General features: G+C 39.8%; 5 protein-coding genes, 1 long non-coding RNA gene and 1 other non-coding gene across 10 annotated transcripts; 3 read left to right on the plus strand and 4 right to left on the minus strand.

Moving 5' to 3' along the window:
* Positions 1 to 351: 351 nt before the first annotated feature.
* creg2 (cellular repressor of E1A-stimulated genes 2) lies at positions 352 to 3,313 on the minus strand. The gene is made up of 4 exons (XM_085921199.1): positions 2,847 to 3,313; positions 2,331 to 2,500; positions 2,105 to 2,218; positions 352 to 1,224 (listed from the first exon to the last, which is right to left on the minus strand). The coding sequence occupies exons 1-4, from the start codon at positions 3,252 to 3,254 to the stop codon at positions 1,083 to 1,085; spliced, it is 834 nt and encodes a 277-aa protein (XP_085777325.1). The 5' UTR covers positions 3,255 to 3,313; the 3' UTR covers positions 352 to 1,082.
* Positions 2,536 to 3,889, plus strand: LOC147050633 (uncharacterized). The gene is made up of 2 exons (XR_015067320.1): positions 2,536 to 2,754; positions 2,861 to 3,889. It is a non-coding gene; the product is annotated as an uncharacterized LOC147050633 (long non-coding RNA).
* trnan-guu (transfer RNA asparagine (anticodon GUU)) lies at positions 2,653 to 2,726 on the plus strand. Its single transcript has one exon. It is a non-coding gene; the product is annotated as a tRNA-Asn (tRNA).
* On the minus strand, positions 3,629 to 10,770 carry cracdla (cracd like a). 4 transcript variants are annotated; one of them, XM_085921191.1, is made up of 11 exons: positions 10,680 to 10,770; positions 9,461 to 9,545; positions 9,226 to 9,296; positions 8,641 to 8,785; positions 7,862 to 8,003; positions 7,639 to 7,800; positions 7,208 to 7,459; positions 6,070 to 7,051; positions 4,796 to 5,547; positions 4,530 to 4,626; positions 3,629 to 4,472 (listed from the first exon to the last, which is right to left on the minus strand). In XM_085921191.1, exons 3-11 carry the CDS (start codon positions 9,272 to 9,274, stop codon positions 4,285 to 4,287), a joined length of 2,769 nt encoding a protein of 922 aa, XP_085777317.1. In that variant the 5' UTR covers positions 9,275 to 9,296; positions 9,461 to 9,545; positions 10,680 to 10,770; the 3' UTR covers positions 3,629 to 4,284. The 4 variants fall into 4 exon arrangements, with proteins under 4 accessions (XP_085777317.1, XP_085777315.1, XP_085777314.1 ...); XM_085921189.1 differs by having other exon boundaries at positions 9,226 to 9,545; XM_085921188.1 differs by lacking the exons at positions 9,226 to 9,296; positions 9,461 to 9,545; positions 10,680 to 10,770 and having other exon boundaries at positions 4,569 to 4,626; positions 8,641 to 9,093.
* A 2,525-nt stretch (positions 10,771 to 13,295) lies between these two features.
* Positions 13,296 to 16,313, minus strand: mitd1 (MIT, microtubule interacting and transport, domain containing 1). Its single transcript, XM_085920784.1, has 7 exons — positions 15,849 to 16,313; positions 15,677 to 15,778; positions 14,801 to 14,937; positions 14,460 to 14,546; positions 14,119 to 14,228; positions 13,692 to 13,752; positions 13,296 to 13,611 (listed from the first exon to the last, which is right to left on the minus strand). The coding sequence occupies exons 1-7, from the start codon at positions 15,991 to 15,993 to the stop codon at positions 13,516 to 13,518; spliced, it is 738 nt and encodes a 245-aa protein (XP_085776910.1). The 5' UTR covers positions 15,994 to 16,313; the 3' UTR covers positions 13,296 to 13,515.
* A 205-nt stretch (positions 16,314 to 16,518) lies between these two features.
* mrpl30 (mitochondrial ribosomal protein L30) lies at positions 16,519 to 18,694 on the plus strand. Its single transcript, XM_085920786.1, has 5 exons — positions 16,519 to 16,792; positions 17,389 to 17,460; positions 17,541 to 17,687; positions 17,775 to 17,848; positions 18,391 to 18,694. The coding sequence occupies exons 1-5, from the start codon at positions 16,739 to 16,741 to the stop codon at positions 18,521 to 18,523; spliced, it is 480 nt and encodes a 159-aa protein (XP_085776912.1). The 5' UTR covers positions 16,519 to 16,738; the 3' UTR covers positions 18,524 to 18,694.
* Positions 18,695 to 19,003: 309 nt separating this feature from the next.
* txndc9 (thioredoxin domain containing 9) lies at positions 19,004 to 21,954 on the minus strand. The gene is made up of 5 exons (XM_085920785.1): positions 21,816 to 21,954; positions 21,094 to 21,288; positions 20,249 to 20,367; positions 19,753 to 20,007; positions 19,004 to 19,640 (listed from the first exon to the last, which is right to left on the minus strand). The coding sequence occupies exons 2-5, from the start codon at positions 21,265 to 21,267 to the stop codon at positions 19,526 to 19,528; spliced, it is 663 nt and encodes a 220-aa protein (XP_085776911.1). The 5' UTR covers positions 21,268 to 21,288; positions 21,816 to 21,954; the 3' UTR covers positions 19,004 to 19,525.
* Positions 21,955 to 22,005: the final 51 nt, after the last annotated feature.

Consider the following 22,005-nt stretch of genomic DNA (forward strand, 5'->3'; position numbering starts at 1 on the left):
GGGGTTTTCCTATTGTCTAATGGGCTAATAAACTATTAAAATGATTTCTCAGGAAGTACTGCTTGTGTGACCAAGCGCAACCTTTGTTTTCCAACAAGCCACGAGTGACTGGGACTACAGTGTCCTGTGGCGCCGCACAGTGACCATTTGATGTACTACACAACCTGCCAAACGCTATTGTGCAAATTTGGTTGCGGTTTCCCTTCCAACGAGGGCGCCCAAAGTTTCATTTTGACTTATTATGTATACGATATCTATATCTCTATTCTTTCCAATGGGGGAGCGAAGTATCGCTGGGTTGTGTTATAACAGGTTTATTTTTGGACTCGATGAAAGCGAATCTTGCGGTAATGAAAGAATTATATTGTGGTTTTATTTCGGGCATAGGTTACATTCTCCAATTGTTTCAGGTGTAGCAGTCACATTCAAATCCACTCACATTTCTTAGTTTGTATTGAGGCGTATAATGTTTTGCGGGTGTTGAAAATTGTGTGTCAAATTATGGTGTCGAAAAAATATGCTGCACATTGCAACATCTACATTTTACATTTACGAGTGTATTCAGACTCCTTATTTTGTAATGACTTGAATACAAAATCCAAAGAAGAGCAACTGTATTCAAAATAATTGTATGCATTCCTTTAACATGATTCGGATACATATATTATTTTCAAAAACCAAACCACATATGACCACATCAAAACCAGAAAATGTTTGCCAGTGGCTGTGGTTATGTAATGTGGATTCAGATGGCAACAGTAGCCCCGCAAATGGCAGCAGCAGAGGATCCCAACCAATTCCTTATGAAAGCCCCGCAGCATAAAATCTGAGAGTCCCCCCCCACCCCTCAGCAGAAAGTCCAAGTAGGCTATGCATTTAATGAAGGAACATGATTATGGAGGACGACAAGAAAGCAGAAGATCAAGGCTTCTGTGACAGAAGATCCTTGAGTGTTCCCTTCCTACTAGTACTTCCATTTTACATTCTGGCGACCTTCACCGTAGCACAATAAATTGAAAATTTGACAGAATTGGATTTGTGTCCCTTAGATGAGAATTTTCTTTTTCATAATGCTGCGACTCTTAAAAAGGGGAAGCTTTGAAGTATTCTTCTAGAGGAATGAGCGACGTGCCTCCTATCCAGTCCTGCAGCCACACTTGGATCAGCTCCAGCTTCATGAAGAACCACTTGTGTCCCACGGGCCACTTTGCCATCACTGGATGCCTGGAACAAAGAAAAGTGACATTTTAAAATGTGTTGATATCCAAATACTTCATTACCACAAATGAGATTTATATTACCATAACAAGAATGAACTCTGATTAACTACTTGAAGTCAGCCCCCCCAGAAAAAAAACAAAAACACATTCATAAATCATAGTAAATCAGTGCAAAACACGATGACAAGGGAACAAAATACGTAAGTAAAATGAAAAGAAAACACACATTCAAAAAGAAGTTCAAATGACAAAAATTCATATACCCCATAAACATAAATTCACAAAGTTAAATTTAGTTGCCATGTTGGACCTTGTGCAAAAATTTCACAATCCTTTAATTAATTTTAATTTATTTTCATTATTTTGTGATTACTTGTTTTATTCATTTATACAATGTTCTTTATATATGTTTATTTTTATTTGTTTTTATTTACACATAATTAATTATATAAAAATATTACAGTATTTGCAACAATAACAATACATAACCCCACTCCCTCGCTTTGAATTGTTTTTTTCTTACTGCAGTTTACTCAGTCGTGATTGTCCTTTCTTCATGCCTCTATGTACGTACTATGTATTAATACTGCCCCCTGATGGCCAGGATGAGCAACAGAGGAAGTTGCAAAATAAATAAATCACAATCACACATTGTTCAATCCTTTACATTGTATTTTATTGATTTATTATTGTCGTATTTCTATAAAGTAAGATACTGCTGTTTCCCTCATTAAAAAACAAGTTAAAATATTTTGGGAGGGTTGGAGGGGGCAGCAGCTAGAATGATTTAAAGGCATTTTCATTCATTTCATATGAGAAAAAAGCCTTGGTATGAATGTTTTGAGTTAAGTCACCACTGAATGTGAAGGATGTTTGCTCGTTACCTGGAGAACATGGCCTCCTTGGCAAAGGCCAGCTCCTCTGGGGCCACCTCCACCATCTTGCCTGTAAGCGTGAGTCGAGCACATCTGGGGTCCTCTGCCTCATAGATCATTTGTCTGGAAAGAGAATGTTACAATCAAGAGAGCTAATACAAGAGTCATTGAATATTGCACCTCACTCTTACACTAACTGCAAGCATTGGTCAGAAGTGGACTAGCGTGTGCTTGCCTGCAGAAATCACTCTCGGCCTCTGAGAAAGTCATGGAAGCATAAGGATTCATTTTCAAGTCGGTTACTGTGTTGTCCATAGGCGTCATATAAAAATAGATGACGCCTGTGCTGTTGTCCAATGGTCCATCACTGACGGAGAAAATGTTCCCAAAGGGAAGACCTTTGATCTAGCAAAACACACACAAATAAAAATCATGTGTAACTCATTAGAATGACGTCACTTTGACCCAATGAATATTTATCAAATAGCCTTTTCCTTTGGAGCAATCCCACATTACTCGATGACCAATCTAGAATAGACATGTCTCGTAACGACACAGTCTCTGTGGCGCAATCGGTTAGCGCGTTCGGCTGTTAACCGAAAGGTTGGTGGTTCGAGCCCACCCAGGGACGGAGAGTTTTTAAGAAGGACGGCTTTTCGGTGGGTACTTTATTTTTATCCAGTGCCATTTAGAATAGTATTATTTATGCATTTTGTATATTGAAGTGAACATTAACTCGTGCGTATGTTACCTTGTCTTGGCTAGAAATGGTGGCGAGGGAACCCCAATCGCTGCTGTGAGCAATGTATCTGGCGGTTCTTGCCGTTTCTTGGTGCGGGGGAGGCCCACCCCTCGCCACCTGCACCTTCTCCGTCCGATAGGAAAAAAGGCGAGCGGGGCTCTGCGCCGCCGCATTAGAGTCGCCCTCTGGCTTCACTTTCTCCCCGGGAGTCTCATCTATGCCTGCCGGATACGCCTGCTTCCACAGCCCGCCGCCGTCCACCAGCAAAGACGGGGCGACCTCCTCCGACAGGTCGGCGTCCTCCACCACATCGTTGGAGGAGACTGCCCAGGAGACGGAGCTCCTCAAAGTGTAGGCTGCACACGCGGTCAGAATGTTGGCCAACACTGGCAGGGTTAAGTAAAAAGTGGGCCTCATGAGTTTTATGAGCAATGGCTGCCTTCACTAGAAGTCGCTTATCCAATAGTTTCATAAAGCAACAGCTTCCCCCTCTTGGCATATTCGGGTACTACATCAACCTGTAAAACTCAAAAGCCAAAATATTGTTGAAGAAAGTCTGGTGGGACAGAACGAGAGACCAGCACCAGAAGAGCCCCTTAAATGTTGCCATTGATGTTGTGGTTCCTTGGCACAGACATGCCACATGATGGTGGCAAACCATTACTTTTGTCGAAACAAAACTCATCCACTCCATTTTGCCAGAAGATAATAATTCAGATACTCAGAACGGTAATATGAAATATTTTTTTCTATACATGTAAGATAAAAGTAACATCAAAATTATATCCAGAAATATTCTTTATTTCAAAGTGTTGGAGTGGCAAATAACATGGACATTTTACAGTATAGTACAGTTCAATACACAACCCTTTGGGAAAAATTACACTTGAATTTAACAGTTTTTTTTATTATTATTATTATTACCTTGTCATCCACTAAATTGTGGTTTGCCCATACCAGCTTTCCCATATCTGTTTCCATACTACATTTAAGGAATGCAACAATTGAACATGTGTTAATTATTACAAATATACAGAAATTATTATATTCATTATATTATCCATTTTCTGAACCGCTTATCCACACGAGCATCGCAGGGGGTGCTGGAGCCTATCCTTGCTGACTTCGGGCAGCAGGCAGGGAACACCTGAACTGGCTGCAAGCCAATTGCAGGGCACACATAGACTGACAACCATTCATCTGTGGTTGAAATATTTTTGCGCTTTCACAAGTTTCTCTGAAGACTTTTATTTGCTTTTAGAGCATCTTGACTGACTTCCTTTAAGATGAGCTGTCTTTTTTGGGCAGAATTTTATGTATCCAAAGTAGTAGTGGTATCAGTGACTATATAAAACCTCCTCAAAAGAGGCAAATTTTTCATTTCAGCTTTCAAAAAGACAGGTAAGTGTTCTATGATTCTTAGGGAACTAAAGAATAAAACATTTCCTCAGTCCATGGTCTTGTCACTCCACGCCATGGACTTCCTTTTAGCCAGTTCCATCCAGGAAGGCTGAGCGCTGTCAGGCGTGGATCTCAGGATGGGTGACGAGGAAGGCGACAGCGAGGACCCCAGGTTTTTGCGCATCCATTTCTCTTCGCGAGGTCTGTCAGGCACTCGGATGGGGCTCTGGGACTCTGGAAGAAAACACAAAAGTTACCTCAGAGAAAGATTAGAGTTGGGAATTGCCACACCTGGAGGTTTGAACCCTTCTTCAGGTTTTATGTCTTTGCCTTGTGTGAGGGCTTCAGTCGATGTCTTGATTTCCAGTTGCGCTTTCCTCAACTCTACCTAAGAAGATTGGGAATCATGAAAAGAGATATAGGGATGTGGTACAAGCCATGTTGGGAATTTACAATGTCATGTCAATGTGAAAAAGTATGTGAACTTCTACTTAAGTACCAAGCGTGAGTATGTTTGCCACTTCTGAGAGGAAGATGGTTAGAAAAGACGTACAAACCCCTTTTGTTAAAGGCGGACAACACCACTCTGCTTGTCTCTCCAAAAACGCAGCTCTCTCGCTAACTGATCCGGCCAAAATGCTGCGGTTTCCCAGTAGTGAGGGGCTCTCCTTTTCCTTCATTGTACATTTGCCCTGGTCCACATATTTGGGCTGCTGTGCTGTAGGTTGGAGACCTCGTTGGCTCCAAGGTAGTGGGTGCTGGTCTGAAGTCTGGGCTCGTGATTGAGTGACAGTCGTCCCTGTTCCAAACTGAGACGGGGTGTCCGACTGAGCAGCGGAGCGTGATGGAGAACCACATTTCGTCCACACATTTCTTTGCAAGGCCGGTTGACTTGTTTTTACGTGTGATTGCGGCGCTTCTGGTTCTTTCCAGGTGTTGACTGTTGTCTTCTGGAATGATTCGCCGTGCTCCGTTGCGACTCTGCTGCCGCCATCGTGTGCTGGTTTCTCACATTCTTGTAATCTTACAGACTGAGATTTCTCATTTAACATCTCACCAGAATTTGGTGTCTGCTCTGGTATTTGTGGAGCCGTACTCGAGCAGTCCTTCGGAAACCGTCTGGCAAAAAGCTGCTGGAGGCTTCTGGTCTTTTCCATTGCCAGACTCATCCAGGATACCTCGGATGAACTTGTTTGCGGGGTCGATTGAAGCTCCTGAGACTGATTTAAGGAGGTTGATTGGATGTCTGTTGGTAAGGTGGGAGCCTCAAAGATAGACGGAGGGCCAGGCTTGCATGAGAGCACTGGATCTGTGGAGGCAAAACAAATGGAAGCAGTTGTTGGAATATCTAATGACAATGACAAATATTTTTTAAAAAGTGGGAAAAAAAGTAGGATACAGGCCAATTTTATTTTGATACCGCAATAAAAGATACAAACCAATTTTGGAGAGTAGCCAAATGAAAGGGTTCCAAAAAAGTTAGGATACAGATGAGATATTCTGGTGACAAAAAAGAAAGAAAGAAAAAAAGGGAACCAAAAACCTGTAAAACCAGTTATTCCTGGTAGGATTATTTTTGCATTCAAATGAGGGTTTACAAAAAAAGTGTTATGTTACTGATTTATGGCAACCCAAACCTGGGTAAAATACATATCAGTTATTTTTGTTACCCAAACAAAAGTTTCAATAAACAGTAGAGTGGAGATAAATTAAAAAGAAATATATGACATACATGCTGGTTATTTAGTCATTTATTTTTACTTGAATATAAAGGGCAAACATTTTTTTGTAGCGTTTTGGTCCCCTAAAACAAACTAGGCTAGAAACTCACCTGTCTGTGTGAAATCTCCGACATTAGCATTTTTGGACAGGCTATCGTTATCTCGGCTTTCTTGACTTCTCAGTCCAACGCTTGGCTCCTCACTCGACGACTTCATCGACTGACGCCTGGAAGATCCATCTGACCAAAATCGCATGGAGTTAGAGGTGGAGCGGAGTTTAAAACCAAACATGGTCTTTGCTTCTTCTTCTTCTCCTTCCTCCTTGATTTCCACCTTTGTCGCCACTACGACCCCCTCCACTTCCTGCGATGGGACAGCATCTACGGCTTTAGCTCCTTCGACATTTTTTGCACTATCCCGCCTTTCCCAGGGATGTTCTGAGCTTTTCTGCTCTTGTCTAAGTTTTCCCACTGCAAAAGGCCTACCTCCTGGCTGCAGATCCTTACGCTCATCCCTTTGCCTCAAACTTGACGTTCTGTCCTCGACTGGTCCTCCTACCTTGTGTCTGGACCCCGCTTGTCCTACTACTCCCACAAAACTGCCTGATCGCGGTCTGTCTTCGATGCGGCTCTTGGCAGAGGTAATGGAGGAATGAAAGGATCCAGATCCTGGTCTTTTTAGTCCTCTCACGCTGTCTACGTCGGCTTCATCCTGCGGACAAATTGCGGATCTGGACAGCGCCGATGCACAGCTATTGGACAGCTGGCTAAAGGAGATGATTTCCCTCTTATTGTGGGTCTTTCTTTCAATTCCAGAATCCCCTGAATATGGATGTGCTCTCTCGCTTGATAGTACAAGTGCTCGCCTCTGAAGCTTCACTTGAAGCTCTTGAGAGGACACGGGAGAGCATCTGCCAGGTAAAGCAGGGTTCAGAGTGGCTTCCGATCGGAACGCTTCGGGTTGGGTGGATTTTGGAAAGGTTTGCTGTGAAGCATTGATTCCGCCTTGTTCTTCCAACATGACTTCCTCCTTAGCGTGTTCATCTGTTACAGGTTCAGGATGGTTGTTCATGTCATCCACCTTAGCGTCAGGCTGTTAAAATGGACAAGATTATTTTAGGCCAAACTGGCACAGAATAGGTAGATGGTGATGACCCGCATAGCAAACAATAAACCCATTCAGGAAATGCTAATATTTCAAAACATTGAGGAAGTAACATTGCATAAGGTGGCAAAGAGGACCACTCACTTCAGCCGCCCTCCTCTTGGTGCTGACCCTCTGGTTGCGGGGCTTGATGGACATACGATGCCGGGCAGCAGACGTGTCCAAGGAAGGGGTGAACTGGGCCGGAGCGCTAAAGTCCAACGGGAACTCGCCAGGAGAAGTGACAGCGGGACCAAATGGGTTGAACGTTGGAGACGGGGTAGTGGCGGCCACAGATTTGGATGCTGGAGGTTTGAAGATGGGGGAGAGTGGGTGTGAGCTTGGCTGGGATACCACCTGTGAAGACAAAAATGACTGAATAACTGAGTTGCCGTGTTCTAAAATGCTAATTGCTAATAGCTTTATTGTTGTACTAGAAAATTTGTACTTCCAACATTGCCAGTATAATTACAACGTTTATTTTTGTCGGTTTGAACCTGGAACTGATATCAATTTCAACTGATAGCCTTTTTCACCTTTCTGAGGGCTCCATGGGTTGGAACATCCACAGTAGAAAATTCAGGGCTCTTGTGAGAAGCAAGGCTCTCATTAGAGTTGCTACCCCCATTTTCTTGTCGCCTGATGGGCAGAACAAGAGGAGGCGGTCCCAGATGCATCTTCTGCTGCTGAAGCTTTACCTGAAAATGCAGCAGCGCTGAGTTGTGGCCTCCGCTTTAAAAAAAAGAAAAGAAACTTTACCTGCAAAGCTTTGATTTTGCTGTGGACGTTCTCCTGGGATAACACCCTGACTGGCTCATTGTTGTCATCTGTCTGCACCTGGTCGGCCCAGAAGATGCTGTCGTGGGAGAGCGCTCGAGATCCCATAATTCCCTGGGGGCATCTACAGTGTAAATAGATGATGCACCAATCTATGAGACAAGACCCATCTATTTTCCTTCCTGTTTAGTGTCAAGGCTGAGCTGAAAATATTAAAGTAACTCTTCAAAAATAAATAGATGGATGGATGGATGGATGGATGGATGGATGGATGGATGGATGGATGGATGGATGGATGGATGGATGGATGGATGGATGGATGGATGGATAGATAGATAGATAGATAGATAGATAGATAGATAGATAGATAGATAGATAGATAGATAGATAGATAGATAGATAGATAGATAGATAGATAGATAGATAGATAGATAGATAGATAGATAGATAGATAGATAGATAGATAGATAGATAGATAGATAGATAGATAGATAGATAGATAGATAGATAGATAGATAGATAGATAGATAGATAGATAGATAGATAGATAGATAGATAGATACTTTATTGATATAATTGCAAATAGATTAGACAGATGGACAGAGAGAGCGAGAGATTGATACTTCTAAAAACGTATGAATGTTTTCTTCTTTTTAAAAGCAATGACTATTGTTTCAGTCTTACTAATTTACCCACTAAACATCAAAATCAAAGCACATTTTCTTTCAGGTCCTCTCTAGATTTTGAGCCATCATACTCACGCCAAATCATCCTCGGATCCCAGCGCCTTTCCTGCAAGGATGTCACTGGCCGACTGGCTGAACTTGCCACTGAACTCCACGCCTGCTCGCTTGCTTCTCAAAAACAGACGAGCCCGAGGAAACTTTACTCTGGACTTTGGTGGTTCTAAAAAATATACTGACATGTTTTGAACTGTCTTTTCAATGTTTGTGCACAAATAGTTGAGTCTTGGAAGTCTCTGTCCAACATTCAATGTCCTGCCGTCTGAATGAACCATATGAATGAAAAAAAAAAAAAGTTTAATGTTTTATGGGCCGCTTATCCAACGTATGGCTCATAATGATCTTAGCTCATCTGTACATTCAACAACACTACAACTCTGTTCATCTTTGGATAGAGAAACACAATTAAATTTTACAGTCATGCTGAAATCTTTCTTTCTGACACATTTTTCAATTTGGATGCTAAAATAATTTCCCACTTGATGGATGGGCGAGGCTCTCCAAAGACCCAAGTATTTGTGTAAAAGCAACGATAAAGACACTTCCCGCCTTGAAGCAATGCACATAGTATGCTAGTTTTGATAGATTGCTCGATAATCTCACCTGAAGTATCTTCGGCGCACACCTCTGTATACGCCGAGGAAGCCTCCATTTGTCTCCCTGTACAAACTGGTCTGCACAAAAGTCCAGATGGCAAGAGTCAACAAGGACCAGTTCACAAGGGGGAAAAAAAATATAATATTGTTTGCAGATAAGTAAGCCACGCAATAAGCCCTGAAATGTGACGCACGGACTTGCAGTTCAAAGGTTTACTGTTCTTATCAAGAACGGGACCAACCTTCGCTGTTAGAGGGTGGAGTGTGCACCCTTTTGTCCTTTTAATAAGAAGACTGCACGCTCACAGTTCATTACATTAGGTACACCTGCAGATGAGATTGAAACAGATTAGGAAAATGCTAGACAAAGTAGCATTTTTTTTGTGTTCCAGAGTTGTGATTCCAACAAATATAGCGGAAACACCCACATCATGTGAAAAGGGCTTGATGTTTTTATGATTTTGACTTTTATTCTGCATACTTGAATATTTTTGTGCAGTGATGTCCATAATCACGATGTGTTCCTAAACTTCTATATAAAAAAAAAAAAAACATTTTAAAAGTAAGTAATACAGGCCCAAAATTAAACAAAGAGGAAAATTAAATACAAGTGGGAGAATGGACAACATTAAGAAGTAATTCTTTCACATCGAAGCCCATTTTGCCATCAACACAATGCTTAATCTTCTCCTATAATCTTTGGAAGATGACAGAAAGAGACCATTCCTCTTTGCACACTAAATTATCCAGCGACCTGGGCCCTCTCCTCTAGCCCCCTCCCCAGTTTTTAGTGGAGTTGGTGTCTGGGGAATTTTTGCAATTTTCAGTGAGAAAAGGCTTTTGCCATAGAAAACAAATTTAAGGTTTTTGAAACATCTTAACCAGGGGTACCAATAATTATGAGAGTCACTATATCTCAAATTTGGCAGGGTTGTTAACACAACTTTCTTCTCTGTGGTGTCAAATTTCAAAGACAGTCTAACTCAGTCTGTTTCAGACATTTTTCACTATTCAAGGTACCACTGTATTTACAAGGAGCTAAAATAAAATCATCCAGGTGTAACACTGATGCAACGCTGCTTCCCTTTTAGTCATTTCTGTACTTTCTTGCTGTGTGCATCACACACTTGCTCCGGATCGAGCAGTCCGGCTGTTAGTGCCGTTGTTAACACTCGTATCGCGATAAAGACGAGATATGTCAGCTCATAAAAGCAAAGTCCAGACTGCACCTCTTGTGTCATTTGTCGTGTTGACAAACACGTGAGAGCCCGGATGAAAAAACAGACCTAAAGTTAATTTCATATATGTGTGGTCATGCACACAAGCATGAAGCAAGAAGATAATTTTTCAAGTCTTAGATGATCTCAATGACAGACTTCACATGTCACAGCAGACCCCCCCCCCCCCACACACACACACACACACACACACACACTCAAAAACAAAAGTACCTCGACATACCGCGAGTCAACCCAGGACTCAGGTGTCAGTTGTCCCCCAAGTTGTGTTGTCAGCGTCCTGTCCTGTTTAAACCTGCAGGTTTGTCGTCCACATCTGCAGAGAGACAGGAGGGGGAGGAGGGAAGGCGGAGTGAGTGCCAGAGAGCGAGAGAGGGAGAAGGTCATTCTATGGTGGGACATGCACATGCACAAAAAAGAGGACAGAATAGAATGAGACAGAGAAGGAGGGAGGGAGGGAGGGAGGGAGTGTGAGAGAGAGGAGAGATACTCTATTACATTAGGAGCACACTGTGGCCTTCTGCGCTAAGCTCCTTATAAAACACTAACCTGATTTTGGGCCCAGAAATGAGAGTAAAGGAGGGGGGGTAGAGAGGGAGGAGATGCGGTGGTGGAGGAGGAGTGTGTGTGTGTGCGTGTGCGTGTGTGTGTGTGGAGGGGGGGTAATGTAAGCTCGTAGTTGGAAACAGGGCAGGAATGAATGTTCACACTCACTCTAAAAGAGAAATTTCAAAAAAAAATCTACTGCTACAACTACTAACACATGTAAAATGTTACATTCCTCCACATTCTCACCATTAAATGTTTATATCTTCGCTGTGGGCTATATAGGTCAGGTAAGCATATTTCGACACAATTTATATTGGAAAAATGCTTTCAGAAAACAATCATATCTTCATGTATATACTAGATTTGTATATGTACATATGCATATTATACATACTTTATATAGTAATTTGGCAATATTTGTATTCAGTGAAAATGATTTAATATTTTGTTAAAAGCATTTTTTTCATTATTTGCCTTAATCACATAATTAAAATTTGAATTTATGGAAACAAAAATATCTATGATTTAACATTTCTTTAAAAACATAATTACAAAAATATCATTACATTAAATCATGTGATATCATTTATTGATGAAGATTTTTAGATTATTCTGAAAATACATTCGTAAAAAAATTATATAAATATATTTTCTATCCATGGACACATTTTCATTAACATAAACAAAAAACTGTATAATAAAACTAAAATCATGTAAAACCACTCACCCTTTGAAGGCTTTGGAAGACCTGAAAAGAAAGGTGTTTATAATACGTACACCTCATGTTATTATTCGAGAATAATTCAAATGAAAGGTGTTAATGTAAAAGACATTCCGACACACAAGATGAGATTCACTGTATAGGCCACTGGGCTGCAGTCAAAGCAACAAAAGAAGGAAAATAACCTGAAGCACTTGGGGAGCACATCCACATTATTTATATTTCGTTTTCTTTCACGTGTGCAGGCGTCTCTCCCGATAAGGCTTCTGGTCATCACATAAATCTGCTCTCCCACCCACAGCACCAAACCAGCTGTTGTTGTGGATTACCTCAGTGAGCCTTCTATGCTTTGCTTAATATGACCATTCATGGAATCAATGCATGTTATCAATCCACATTAAGGCCAGTGACCTGTAACACCAATACATCGAGCTATAACTCTTATGGTTCTTTGTGTTAATGTATAATTTTTTGGTGGCAGCTCCACCATCCGGTTCGATGCATGCGCCCCTTTCCGGGATTATAATTTCCCCCGGTGGACCACATGCATGCAGATGACATATCGAGATTAAGGCCGAGAGATAATCCGATCACAACGCCGTTTCATCTCTCACGGCTCATGGTTCATTCACACATTTTCCAGACAACGTCAACAGGCCACAGTATAAGCACAAACAAATGCTTTGGGTCAAAAAAAAAAAAAGTTACATAGACACCTAACCGTTTACTTTATACTTTGTAAAATCACAAACTAGTTACATATATTTACACCATTCTTACTGTAATTCAATACAATTGTGTATTTTTAACATTATACCACATTTAATAGTGAGTACATCTAAATTAAATGACATTAAATCAATACATTTATAGTGGAAATAAAAAAATCAATTTTTACAATAAAATGCAATTACAATTTATTTACATATATATACATTACAGTATTTACTTTATATCATCTTGAGTTGAAAAATACACTTGTAAAATGCAATATTTACATATTTATCATACTATATATTCTTATTGTAAATGAAGATTGTTGTTTATGAAACATGAATTATATTTGATATTCTAAATGTGATTAAATAAGAAACACAATATTTACCTCTAATGACAACAGTTTTAAAATTGTAGATATTATTTTATATTACACTAAGGCTACATTCAAACTGCACCACAATTTTAATCTTTACACACACAAAAAATGAAGTTCACCAAAAAAATCTGAACTGAAAATTAAGACCTGTGGTGTGAACGTAGACCTAATATGCATTTCTAAATGTTATACTGATCATGTATTGTATTATATTGTAATCCAATTACTTATTTGTTAGAACTTATATAAAAACACTACTTTAAAAAAATAAAAACACATTTGTAAAATAGTAAATAAAGGGCAGCTTTCTAATAAATAGCATCACAATATCCTGACTTGATTTTACCTTTTTTTTTTCAAACAAGGCAACTGGCAGGCTTCTCCTAGCTCAGAATTAGTTGCATACATGACTGGATTTGATTTTGTTTGTGATGTAGTGATGACAAACAAGAAAGGAACAGGATGCAGCAAAATATTATAAAGAGCTGTTATTATTACAATATTTTACCAACCCAGCTATCCACTGTTCTCCCCATTTAAAAAAAAAAAGGCACCAGATTACATTCGTTTAAATACAAATCTAAGATCATGAATTTTCTTTTACAATATGACATTCATAACAAAAATAGATGCATTTGTACAAGTCAATGATACATGACAATAATTGTAATTAAATGTAAGTGACTGTGTGCCTCAAAGGACTTTGGTGTGTTTTGTATGGAAAATGTCTACTGTGGTCTTGTGGCACTGCCTGAGGTCATAGTCACAGTATCCAATCGAGAAACGTCCCTGTGGATGATCACAACAACACATGAGAATGTAAAATGCAAATTTGGAATCTCAACAATAAAATGTGGATCATGTCTCACTTTGGGTTTCTTGAAGTAATCCAGCCCTCTTCCGATCTTGACAATCCAACCGTTATCAAACCTAAAACAGTCCACCATGATAGCTTTTGGTGAGTAACGTGAAAGTGATGATGACCATAGAACACAAACTAAGCATTGCTCAGCTTGTGAACATGACTTGGCCAAATCCCAAAAACAGGTTAGCCATGATTGGTCATGAATTGAGCAACAGTGATGTCATTTTTAGTTGGCAGCAAGAGACAAAATGTCTGCCTCATAATATCCATTAAAAACAGGTGGATTTTGCTGCATAATTTATATTCCAAAAACACAATATTAATCACAAAATGAATCCATGTTAGGCTTGTGGGGCTGCAAAGAACAAACTATTGTAAAGAACATTTGTGACTTGCCTTCCTTTTGAAATGATTTACTTCACTCATAGTACCTGATCTCTCTGTCATGGATGGAGGTGGAGTACTGGAGGTCAAGAGTGACGCCGTGAGCACCGAGGCTGTGCTTCAGCTCGGCCATACAGTTTGCTTGTTGGCCACCATCCTGCACAACAACGAGCATGAATCCCACCTCAATAAACCCAGAACTAAATTTCAATGATTGTTGAAATGTATGTGTGAACACTTGCGTCTGTGAACTGCTAGAATGTAATTACACTAACAACCTGTTTTCTTTACGATAGGGGGAAAAATATTAGGGATGAAGGCATTTTTTTTTTCGTCTTAACTTAAGGTGGCGTGAGACCTTACTGTTTGGAAAAAAACAGAAACTTACTTCTTCGGGTGACGTGAGGAGATGTATGGTCTTCACCTTGCATGACGCTTTGAGTAGCATCTCACTGAACCGCAAGAAGTTGTACAGCTACCATGCATGGAAACATGACTTGTGTTTAATTCAAACAAATATTAGGAACCCCTGTAAATCGAATATGACACAACAATGTCACTGTCGATGAGCATTTGAATAAAAAAAAAATAAAAAAAAGCCAAACCTATTGCAAAACTACTTGGGTATAAAAAGGCATACAGATCCAATGTACTGCATGACCAAGCAGTTGAAAAGGAGAAAAAAAACACATGTAAAAAGATGTGCTTTTGTATCTTCATTGTTCGAACCTGATGAGTGTGTCGTATGTAAGGGTCCTCCACCCAGACCTCTGTAAGAGCACCGCTGATGTACGGCTTGAAGACGGCCTCGTAACTGTAACCAGTGGCATCCTCCTCTATCCTTACCTGCTCGTGGTACTTTCCCTCTGAGAAAACAAGAGAGTGAGGAGGAATGTGTGATTCAACAATAAAATCATCCATTCCTTAATACATTTCCATCCAACCATTTTCTATAGCGCTCATCCTGGTTGGAATCACAGGTAGTTAATCCCAGCAGACAGTTACTTAGTTACTTTTCAAAGTTAAGAATCCGTATTTTTTTTTCCAACGGTCAGAATTTTTTTTTTTTTAAGCAAAGTTGACATTGCATTGAATCAGTCTTAGAAAACCCATACAAAAAGATACAATATGATTTGATTTGTCTACTTGTATATTAAAGCGCTTTGGCAGCATGTCGTGTAAATAATTTATTCCTATTATGATAAATCGAGGGCGGCTCGGTGGTGCACTGGGTAGCACGTCCGCCTCACAGTTAAGAGTGTGCGGGTTTGATTCCACCTCCGACCCTCCCTGTGTGGAGTTTGCATGTTCTCCCCGTGTCTGCGTGGGTTTTCTCCAGGCGCTCCGGTTTCCTCCCACATCCCCCAAAACATGCTTGGTGGGCCGATTGAGCACTCTAAATTTCCCTTTGGTGTGAGTGCGAGTGTGGATGGTTGTTCGTCTCTGTGTGCCCTGCGATTAGCTGGAAACCGGTTCAGGGTGTCCCCCGCCTACTGCCCGATGACGGCTGGGATAGGCTCCAGCACGCCCTCAACCCCCGTGGGGACAAAGCGGTACAGAAAATGGATGGATGGATGATAAATCGATTTACCATTTTATGATTACCTTCTTTTGTCTTGTTCACGTGAGCTTTGATTTGTTCTGCTCTGTCCATATAACCCTTTATCTTTTCCCTGTAGTGTACTCTTTTTGACTCATCCTTCACTGCTGCTGGCAAGACAGACAATGTAAATAGTGCAGTACATATACTGGTGTGAATAAGAGGAGCGATGGCGACCTTTTTGGGCGTCTAACAGTAGCTGAATCCCTTCTTGGTAGCAGACGAGAGACTCCAAGAAGCGGCCACTCTGGTCCAACTCCACCGCCCGCTTTAGCACTGAGATGGCGGACGACTCCATACCTGGTAGGTGATTTTGAGTCATGTTGCCAAATGTAGGGTCACGATTTGAGGGAGATTGTGGGCAAGAGTGGCATCAACCAAAGGTTTGTCAGTGGCAGCATAAGCATGAGCGACAGTGCTTCAGTTCCGTGTGGTTACGTAGCCAATACACGGCCCGAGGGAACGTAGTGGCTGCTTTGGTTCCGCCAGTGGTTTGCTTGGGGTGCATCGTTAAAATTTACTATGTACCGGGTATCTACATAACAGAAATGACAGCGGAGTTATATGCGTAAAGGTTCGGCTTATAATTTTTAAACCATACCTGTTAAGGCCAACAAATTAAGGGGCAACTCAGACGGGTACGTCTTCAAAACATGTCCCCAGCAAACGTAATGACACATTTTTATTTTTATTTTCGTTTAAAGACCCAAGGAATTTTTTTATGTATATATTTTTGTTAATTTGGGCGTTTTTAACTATGTTTTCTTCTGTGTGTTGTTAGTGTATATTGCTTACATTTTGACCTTTTAAAAAAATGTAATAGTAAAAAAAATTGAACACAAGCAGATGTCGCTGACGTATTTCTGGTTCCGGCTGAGGCTTAGTGGTCGTCGTGTTTCTCGTGTCTTCTCTTAGCTGTCCAAAATATTTTTTTATTTAGTGATAGTAATATTAACCAGATATTGTATCTTGTTTTTGTAAATTAGCATTCCGATTTTTGGTCTGATTGCGGATGTTTTACGCGACTTCTGGCGCACTAACCTTGTCCTGCACCTCGGTCAAAATGAATGTTTGGAGCCACTGAAATGTCTGCATTCAGTTTAAGGTCGTCGTCCGTCAAAGTAAGAGCTTCGCCTAATATATACTATTCCACTGTTTGAAAAATATAAAATGTCTTTCCTGTAGGTTTTTTTCGTTCATGTAATGAACTATTGTGATTAGAATTGATCACCCTCTAAAAATCCCCTTATAAAATTGATCACCTTGAATAAAATAGCTAAAAAGCTGACGTCAAGATGACCAAATGATCGACAATTCAAATACAGACTTACAGCATTGATGACTCAGTCCCAAGTTTTTTTTCCCAAATGTAAACCATTTATTTATTTATTTATTTATTTATTTATTTATTTATTTATTACAGTACCAAACTATTCATTTTGCACTGTCAACATTTGTCATTTTAGCGAGTGACATGAGTGTCGGGGAATAAGTGTGTAATCACTTTTTATAAATGTACAAAATCCCAGAGGAGTTCAATTCCATCACTGTAGAACAGGGTTTTGCAAACTAAAGGTCTGGGCCCAAAATTAGATGGGGATTATAATTAAATGGGATGTAAATGTAAAATGTTATTTCGTCATAAAGGACTGTTTGATTTTTGTTTGTGATATGTGTTATTTGTCATTAATTTATTAACTATGTGTTGTTGTGATAGGTCCTGACAGGAATTTCACGTTGTATTTTGTTTGGACGCAGCAAGTTTACCAGAGCAAGAATTCCACAAGAGGCAAATACGATTTTGTTCCCATTTTAACATTCGTTCTGCTTTATAGTGCTCACAACCTCCTTTGTGTCTTACCCTAATAGCTCTTTGAAGAGCGATCGAAGGAACACGAGAAATATGGTGGCAACCCAGAGCAGCCACACAAACTTCACGTAGTGACTCGTGTCAAAAGCGCAATGAGACGGCCATATTGGGAGAAAGATGTGGTGAAGTACCTGGGCCTCCAAAAGGTGAGGATCCTCTTCAGATGACAACTGCCACCTTTTACAGTCTTAATTTGAATAGTGAAATTGAATGGCCCTGTCATTGTCATACAGCCACATGTGCCTATAATCCACAAGAATATACCTTCAGTCAACAGCAAACTCAAAGTCATCAAGCATCTTGTCAGGTATGAGATGCTTCATTTTAAAACAGCAATTTTTATTGAGAGCCTAGCAACATGAGTATCTAAAGCCAAGTTGTTTTTGAATTGTACTTAAAGATGATAAAAAAAACTATAAATTTAATAAAGGTCCTCATGCAAATAACCTGCCCCCCCAACACACAAACTATAGTTGGCTTTACCCCAAAAACAAAACTTTTATATATATATATATATATATATATATATATATATATATATATATATATATATATATATATTTTTTTTTTTTAAATAAACTGAGTGGGTGCATAGATTATCCATGGGTGCCCAACTAGAAGTATGCGGTTGGCTAATTTTTATGAGGTGATAGGGAGCCTTTTTTTTTTTTTTAACTTAAATTTTGAGTAGATGCCATATAATTAGATTTTTCTCTTTAAATTGTTGATTAGATTGTCATAATGATATTTGTATTTTATTATTCTGTCAACACTGTTGTAAACAGTTTTAACGAAGATGAATGGAGATGACGTGACAATACCTATATAAAGAATGCGCAAACCTTTCAGGATTCAGCCGCTGAGGACACCATACGGGCTCCCCACCGAGCAGGACATGGCTGACAGCTACATCAATAGCAAAGGCGAACTGATTGTTCGACGCCTGCTCACACCGCTCCAACCCAAAGCTATTGAATCTTAACTTGTTCACAGTACCATGTTTGATCACCTTGGGCAATCTTAACGATGGATCACCCTTTTTTCTATTATCTTGTATTGCAGCGTTCAGTCAAACTACATTACCACGGTTACCCAGTTTAACCGGCAAATTAATTTCAGTCATCATTAAATTAAAAAAATTATTGTGAAAGCACATGTGGTCTGCAGCATTATTCACCCCATCAAGGACATTTTTCAAACGTATAAACTTACTTTATCAACTGGGACCTGCCAAGGACATTTCCAAAACTACATTGTAGTAATTACATTTTTTGATTTCACATTTTTTGTACTAAATTTTGATCAATGTATTTGGAAAAAAAACATTCAATTCACTACAATGAGAATTTCTGGGGGAAAAAAAATACATAAATTACAATATTACTGGGTATGTTTTTAGATGTCCAAATTAGATTTGTTTGCATTAGATGCAAGAAACAAAAATTAAGACAGTACAATTAAATAGTGTAAATCATTTATTTTATTTGACCCAAAACTGAGATTTTAGTCTGTCAGAGTATTCATCAATAATTCTCAATTGTCTTTAATGAAGTACTCTTTTCTCTGTCTAAGCAAGAACTCAGTCAAATATGAATTTCAAGGTTTTTGATCCATTCACAGTAATGGGTACCTCCACAGCATTCGATACATTTTTTTTAATGAATTAAGTTTCCAAACTGTTTCGTGAAGCAAAACATACAATCTTTTGATTATCTTTTGACTTGTGTGTGAAAGGCCTGATGTTAAGAAATAAAATTCACTTAGGCAATGGAGAATTAAATTAATTACTATGATGGCACAAAGCACTTACCAAGCTGTGGATACGCGCCTGAAAGACGATTTGAAGTAACATCCTCTTATTTATCATGAAAACGTTTCAACAAATCGTTCGTAAAGGACAGAGTAATAAAAGAAAAAAGGGCTGGCTGAGAGATTATGAAAGAGGTAGCCCAGAGAGAGAAACCAAGACGGCTGTGAAAGTCCCTCAGTCGTCGTCGTCAGAATCGGTGTCATAGCCCCGCCCCCTGATGGTCTTCTCCACTTTGGTGAACCTGGAGTGAGGCTTCTGCGTGGATGTGGGCGGCTCCATCAGGTTACCACTAGGGGTAATGAAGATGAAGGAAATGTTTACTTTCTCAAAAAGACAAAAAAGGGAAAAAAAAAATGTCTGGTGTGTTGAATTACTCATTTGCCACCCCAAAGAGGACGTACCTGTAGTTAATAACATCGGCGCAGCCCAGTCGCCATTCCAGCATCTCGGTGCTGAAATCGTCAGTGTTCCCCAGGTCGCTGAAGCCGACCACGTAGTCCTTCGACTTGCCGTCGATGAGCAGCGCCAGGGTGGGGATGACTTTGATGCGCAGCCGCTCGGTCAAGAAGGGCGCCCTCTCCACGTTGAGTTTGATGAATTTGGTCTCGATGTGCTTCTTTGCCAGGAGGGCCAAGTGTTTGTCCACGATCTTGCATCTAGATGTGTGTATGTGATACAAATTAGCTTCCTCTACTTAATGCTGTTCTATTTATAGGGAGACATTTGAATGAATACCTGCATGATACCATGACATCAAAATATGCAAAACTCAAGTCAAAAATCCCATATAGTACAGGACAATTTTGGCTACAATGCAATTCCGTCTAATTGGCTTTATTTAAACTGCAGGTCAAAGTGGCAAATTATAAACCAACGAGAAGAAAACAGTGACCTCACCTGAAGGTGGTGTTTCTGTAGAAATGGCAGACAACTTTCTTGCTGTCCTTGACCTCACCAAAGAATTCTTTCTCACTCGAAATTTCACGGTACTCTCCGTGTCCTTTAGACAACCACTCCTGTGATGACAGAAACATAACATCGTCTCACTCTTAAGTTTGTATGGGGAAAAAAAACAGACAAATTAACATGAATAACAACAAAGGAATTAAATATCATATCTACACATAGCGTCTGGCTTACTCCGCTGCAGAGTATAAGGCAGGTGTTCATTAAAAGGGATTTTTTTTATTTATCATTGTACTTCAGTTTGTTTGTTTTTTCCATCCAACTGTAAATTCTTTTCAGATGCATTTTGTATTCATACTTTACTGCAAAAGAATGATTTACAGATGCCAAGTGTGTCTGGATACAGATTTTTGTCATCGTATCAAGGATTAGGATTTTGCTGATAAAAGCTGCAAGGTCTGTTGTTTTGGCAATGAGAAAGCAAGTGGCTTTTTAAGTATTTTGTAGCTTAGTGTGTGGGCCCGCGAGGACTTTGGTGTGTGTATTTGGTATGTTTGTCACCTGACGTGGCTCTTGCTGTTGGTTGTGATGCATGGGTGGAGGATGCTTGTAATAGATGTCTTTAAAAACAGCTAAGATGTTAAAATGCAGGAAAATAGTTTTGTGATATGAATTACAGTATTTTCTGTTGTTTGAATTTAAGTTGTTTATAAAATCTTTTACGTTTTGCCCTTTGTCATTTTATCCCCATTCAAAATCTCCTGTATAAAATATAGATTAAATATAGCTCATGTGTGCATAAAAGGTCAAATTCCACAAATAATAATAAGGCATACTTGTTTCTGTTTCTGTGCTTTCTTCAGTGCCTCTAGTCGTCTTTCCCTCATTTTCTCAAAGTCATCTTCATCCATTTCATTGAGTTTGCTCAACTCCGCATCCACCTGATCCTCCACCACCTTAGCGGATTGCACCAGAACCTTTGTGATGCTGTCCATCATGTCGTTAGCCATAGTTGCCTGTGCTGTGTCAACCTAAGAGTGAAACAATACACACAGTCACATTTTAAATATCTAAAATATTGGCGCAACATCAAAGTAGTTTAAAACCAAGCACTGATAATGACGTGTAATGCTATGTACGTTGGTGTATTTAGTGCCATATTATTCTTCCACCATTTTAAATTCTAAAGTTCTCATATCCGCAATCACATTCATACCTACAAACTGTTTAGAAGTTGTGAACGACCAGTAATAAAAAGCCCGTAGGGAAACATGGACACGCCTCAGTTAGCCGATACTTGACAGTAAAAGGCCATTTATAGGTCATATTTCGCTTCCAGGATAATTAACATTATTCATGCGAGACGACACGAAAAAGATAAACTACAGCCATGTAGTTGGCGCTACCAATGATCTACGTTATTACGAAGGAAATAGCTAGCGTTAACCTAGCAACGCGTTAGTAACCAGCAATAAGAGGCCAGGGAAAGTTCCACATTGCATTGTACGTCATGGAAAAAAACAAACAAACATCAAAACGAATAAGATAGTAAATTTACCAATAAAAATAACAGAACTGTAACGCCGGTGTTGTTCGTTGCCTGATAGCGACCCAGTGACAATAGTAATACTATTGCGGAAATGACGCCAGAGTTCCGTGGACGTGACGGACTTATATTTATGTGGTCTATACCGCCATCTACTGTACAGGAGTATGCATACCTGACTGCAGGCTTTACCTTCATCTTA

Source organism: Syngnathus leptorhynchus, chromosome 9, assembly GCF_054491065.1.
Source record: "Syngnathus leptorhynchus isolate UIUO chromosome 9, UIUO_Slep, whole genome shotgun sequence".
NCBI lineage: Eukaryota > Metazoa > Chordata > Actinopteri > Syngnathiformes > Syngnathidae > Syngnathus > Syngnathus leptorhynchus.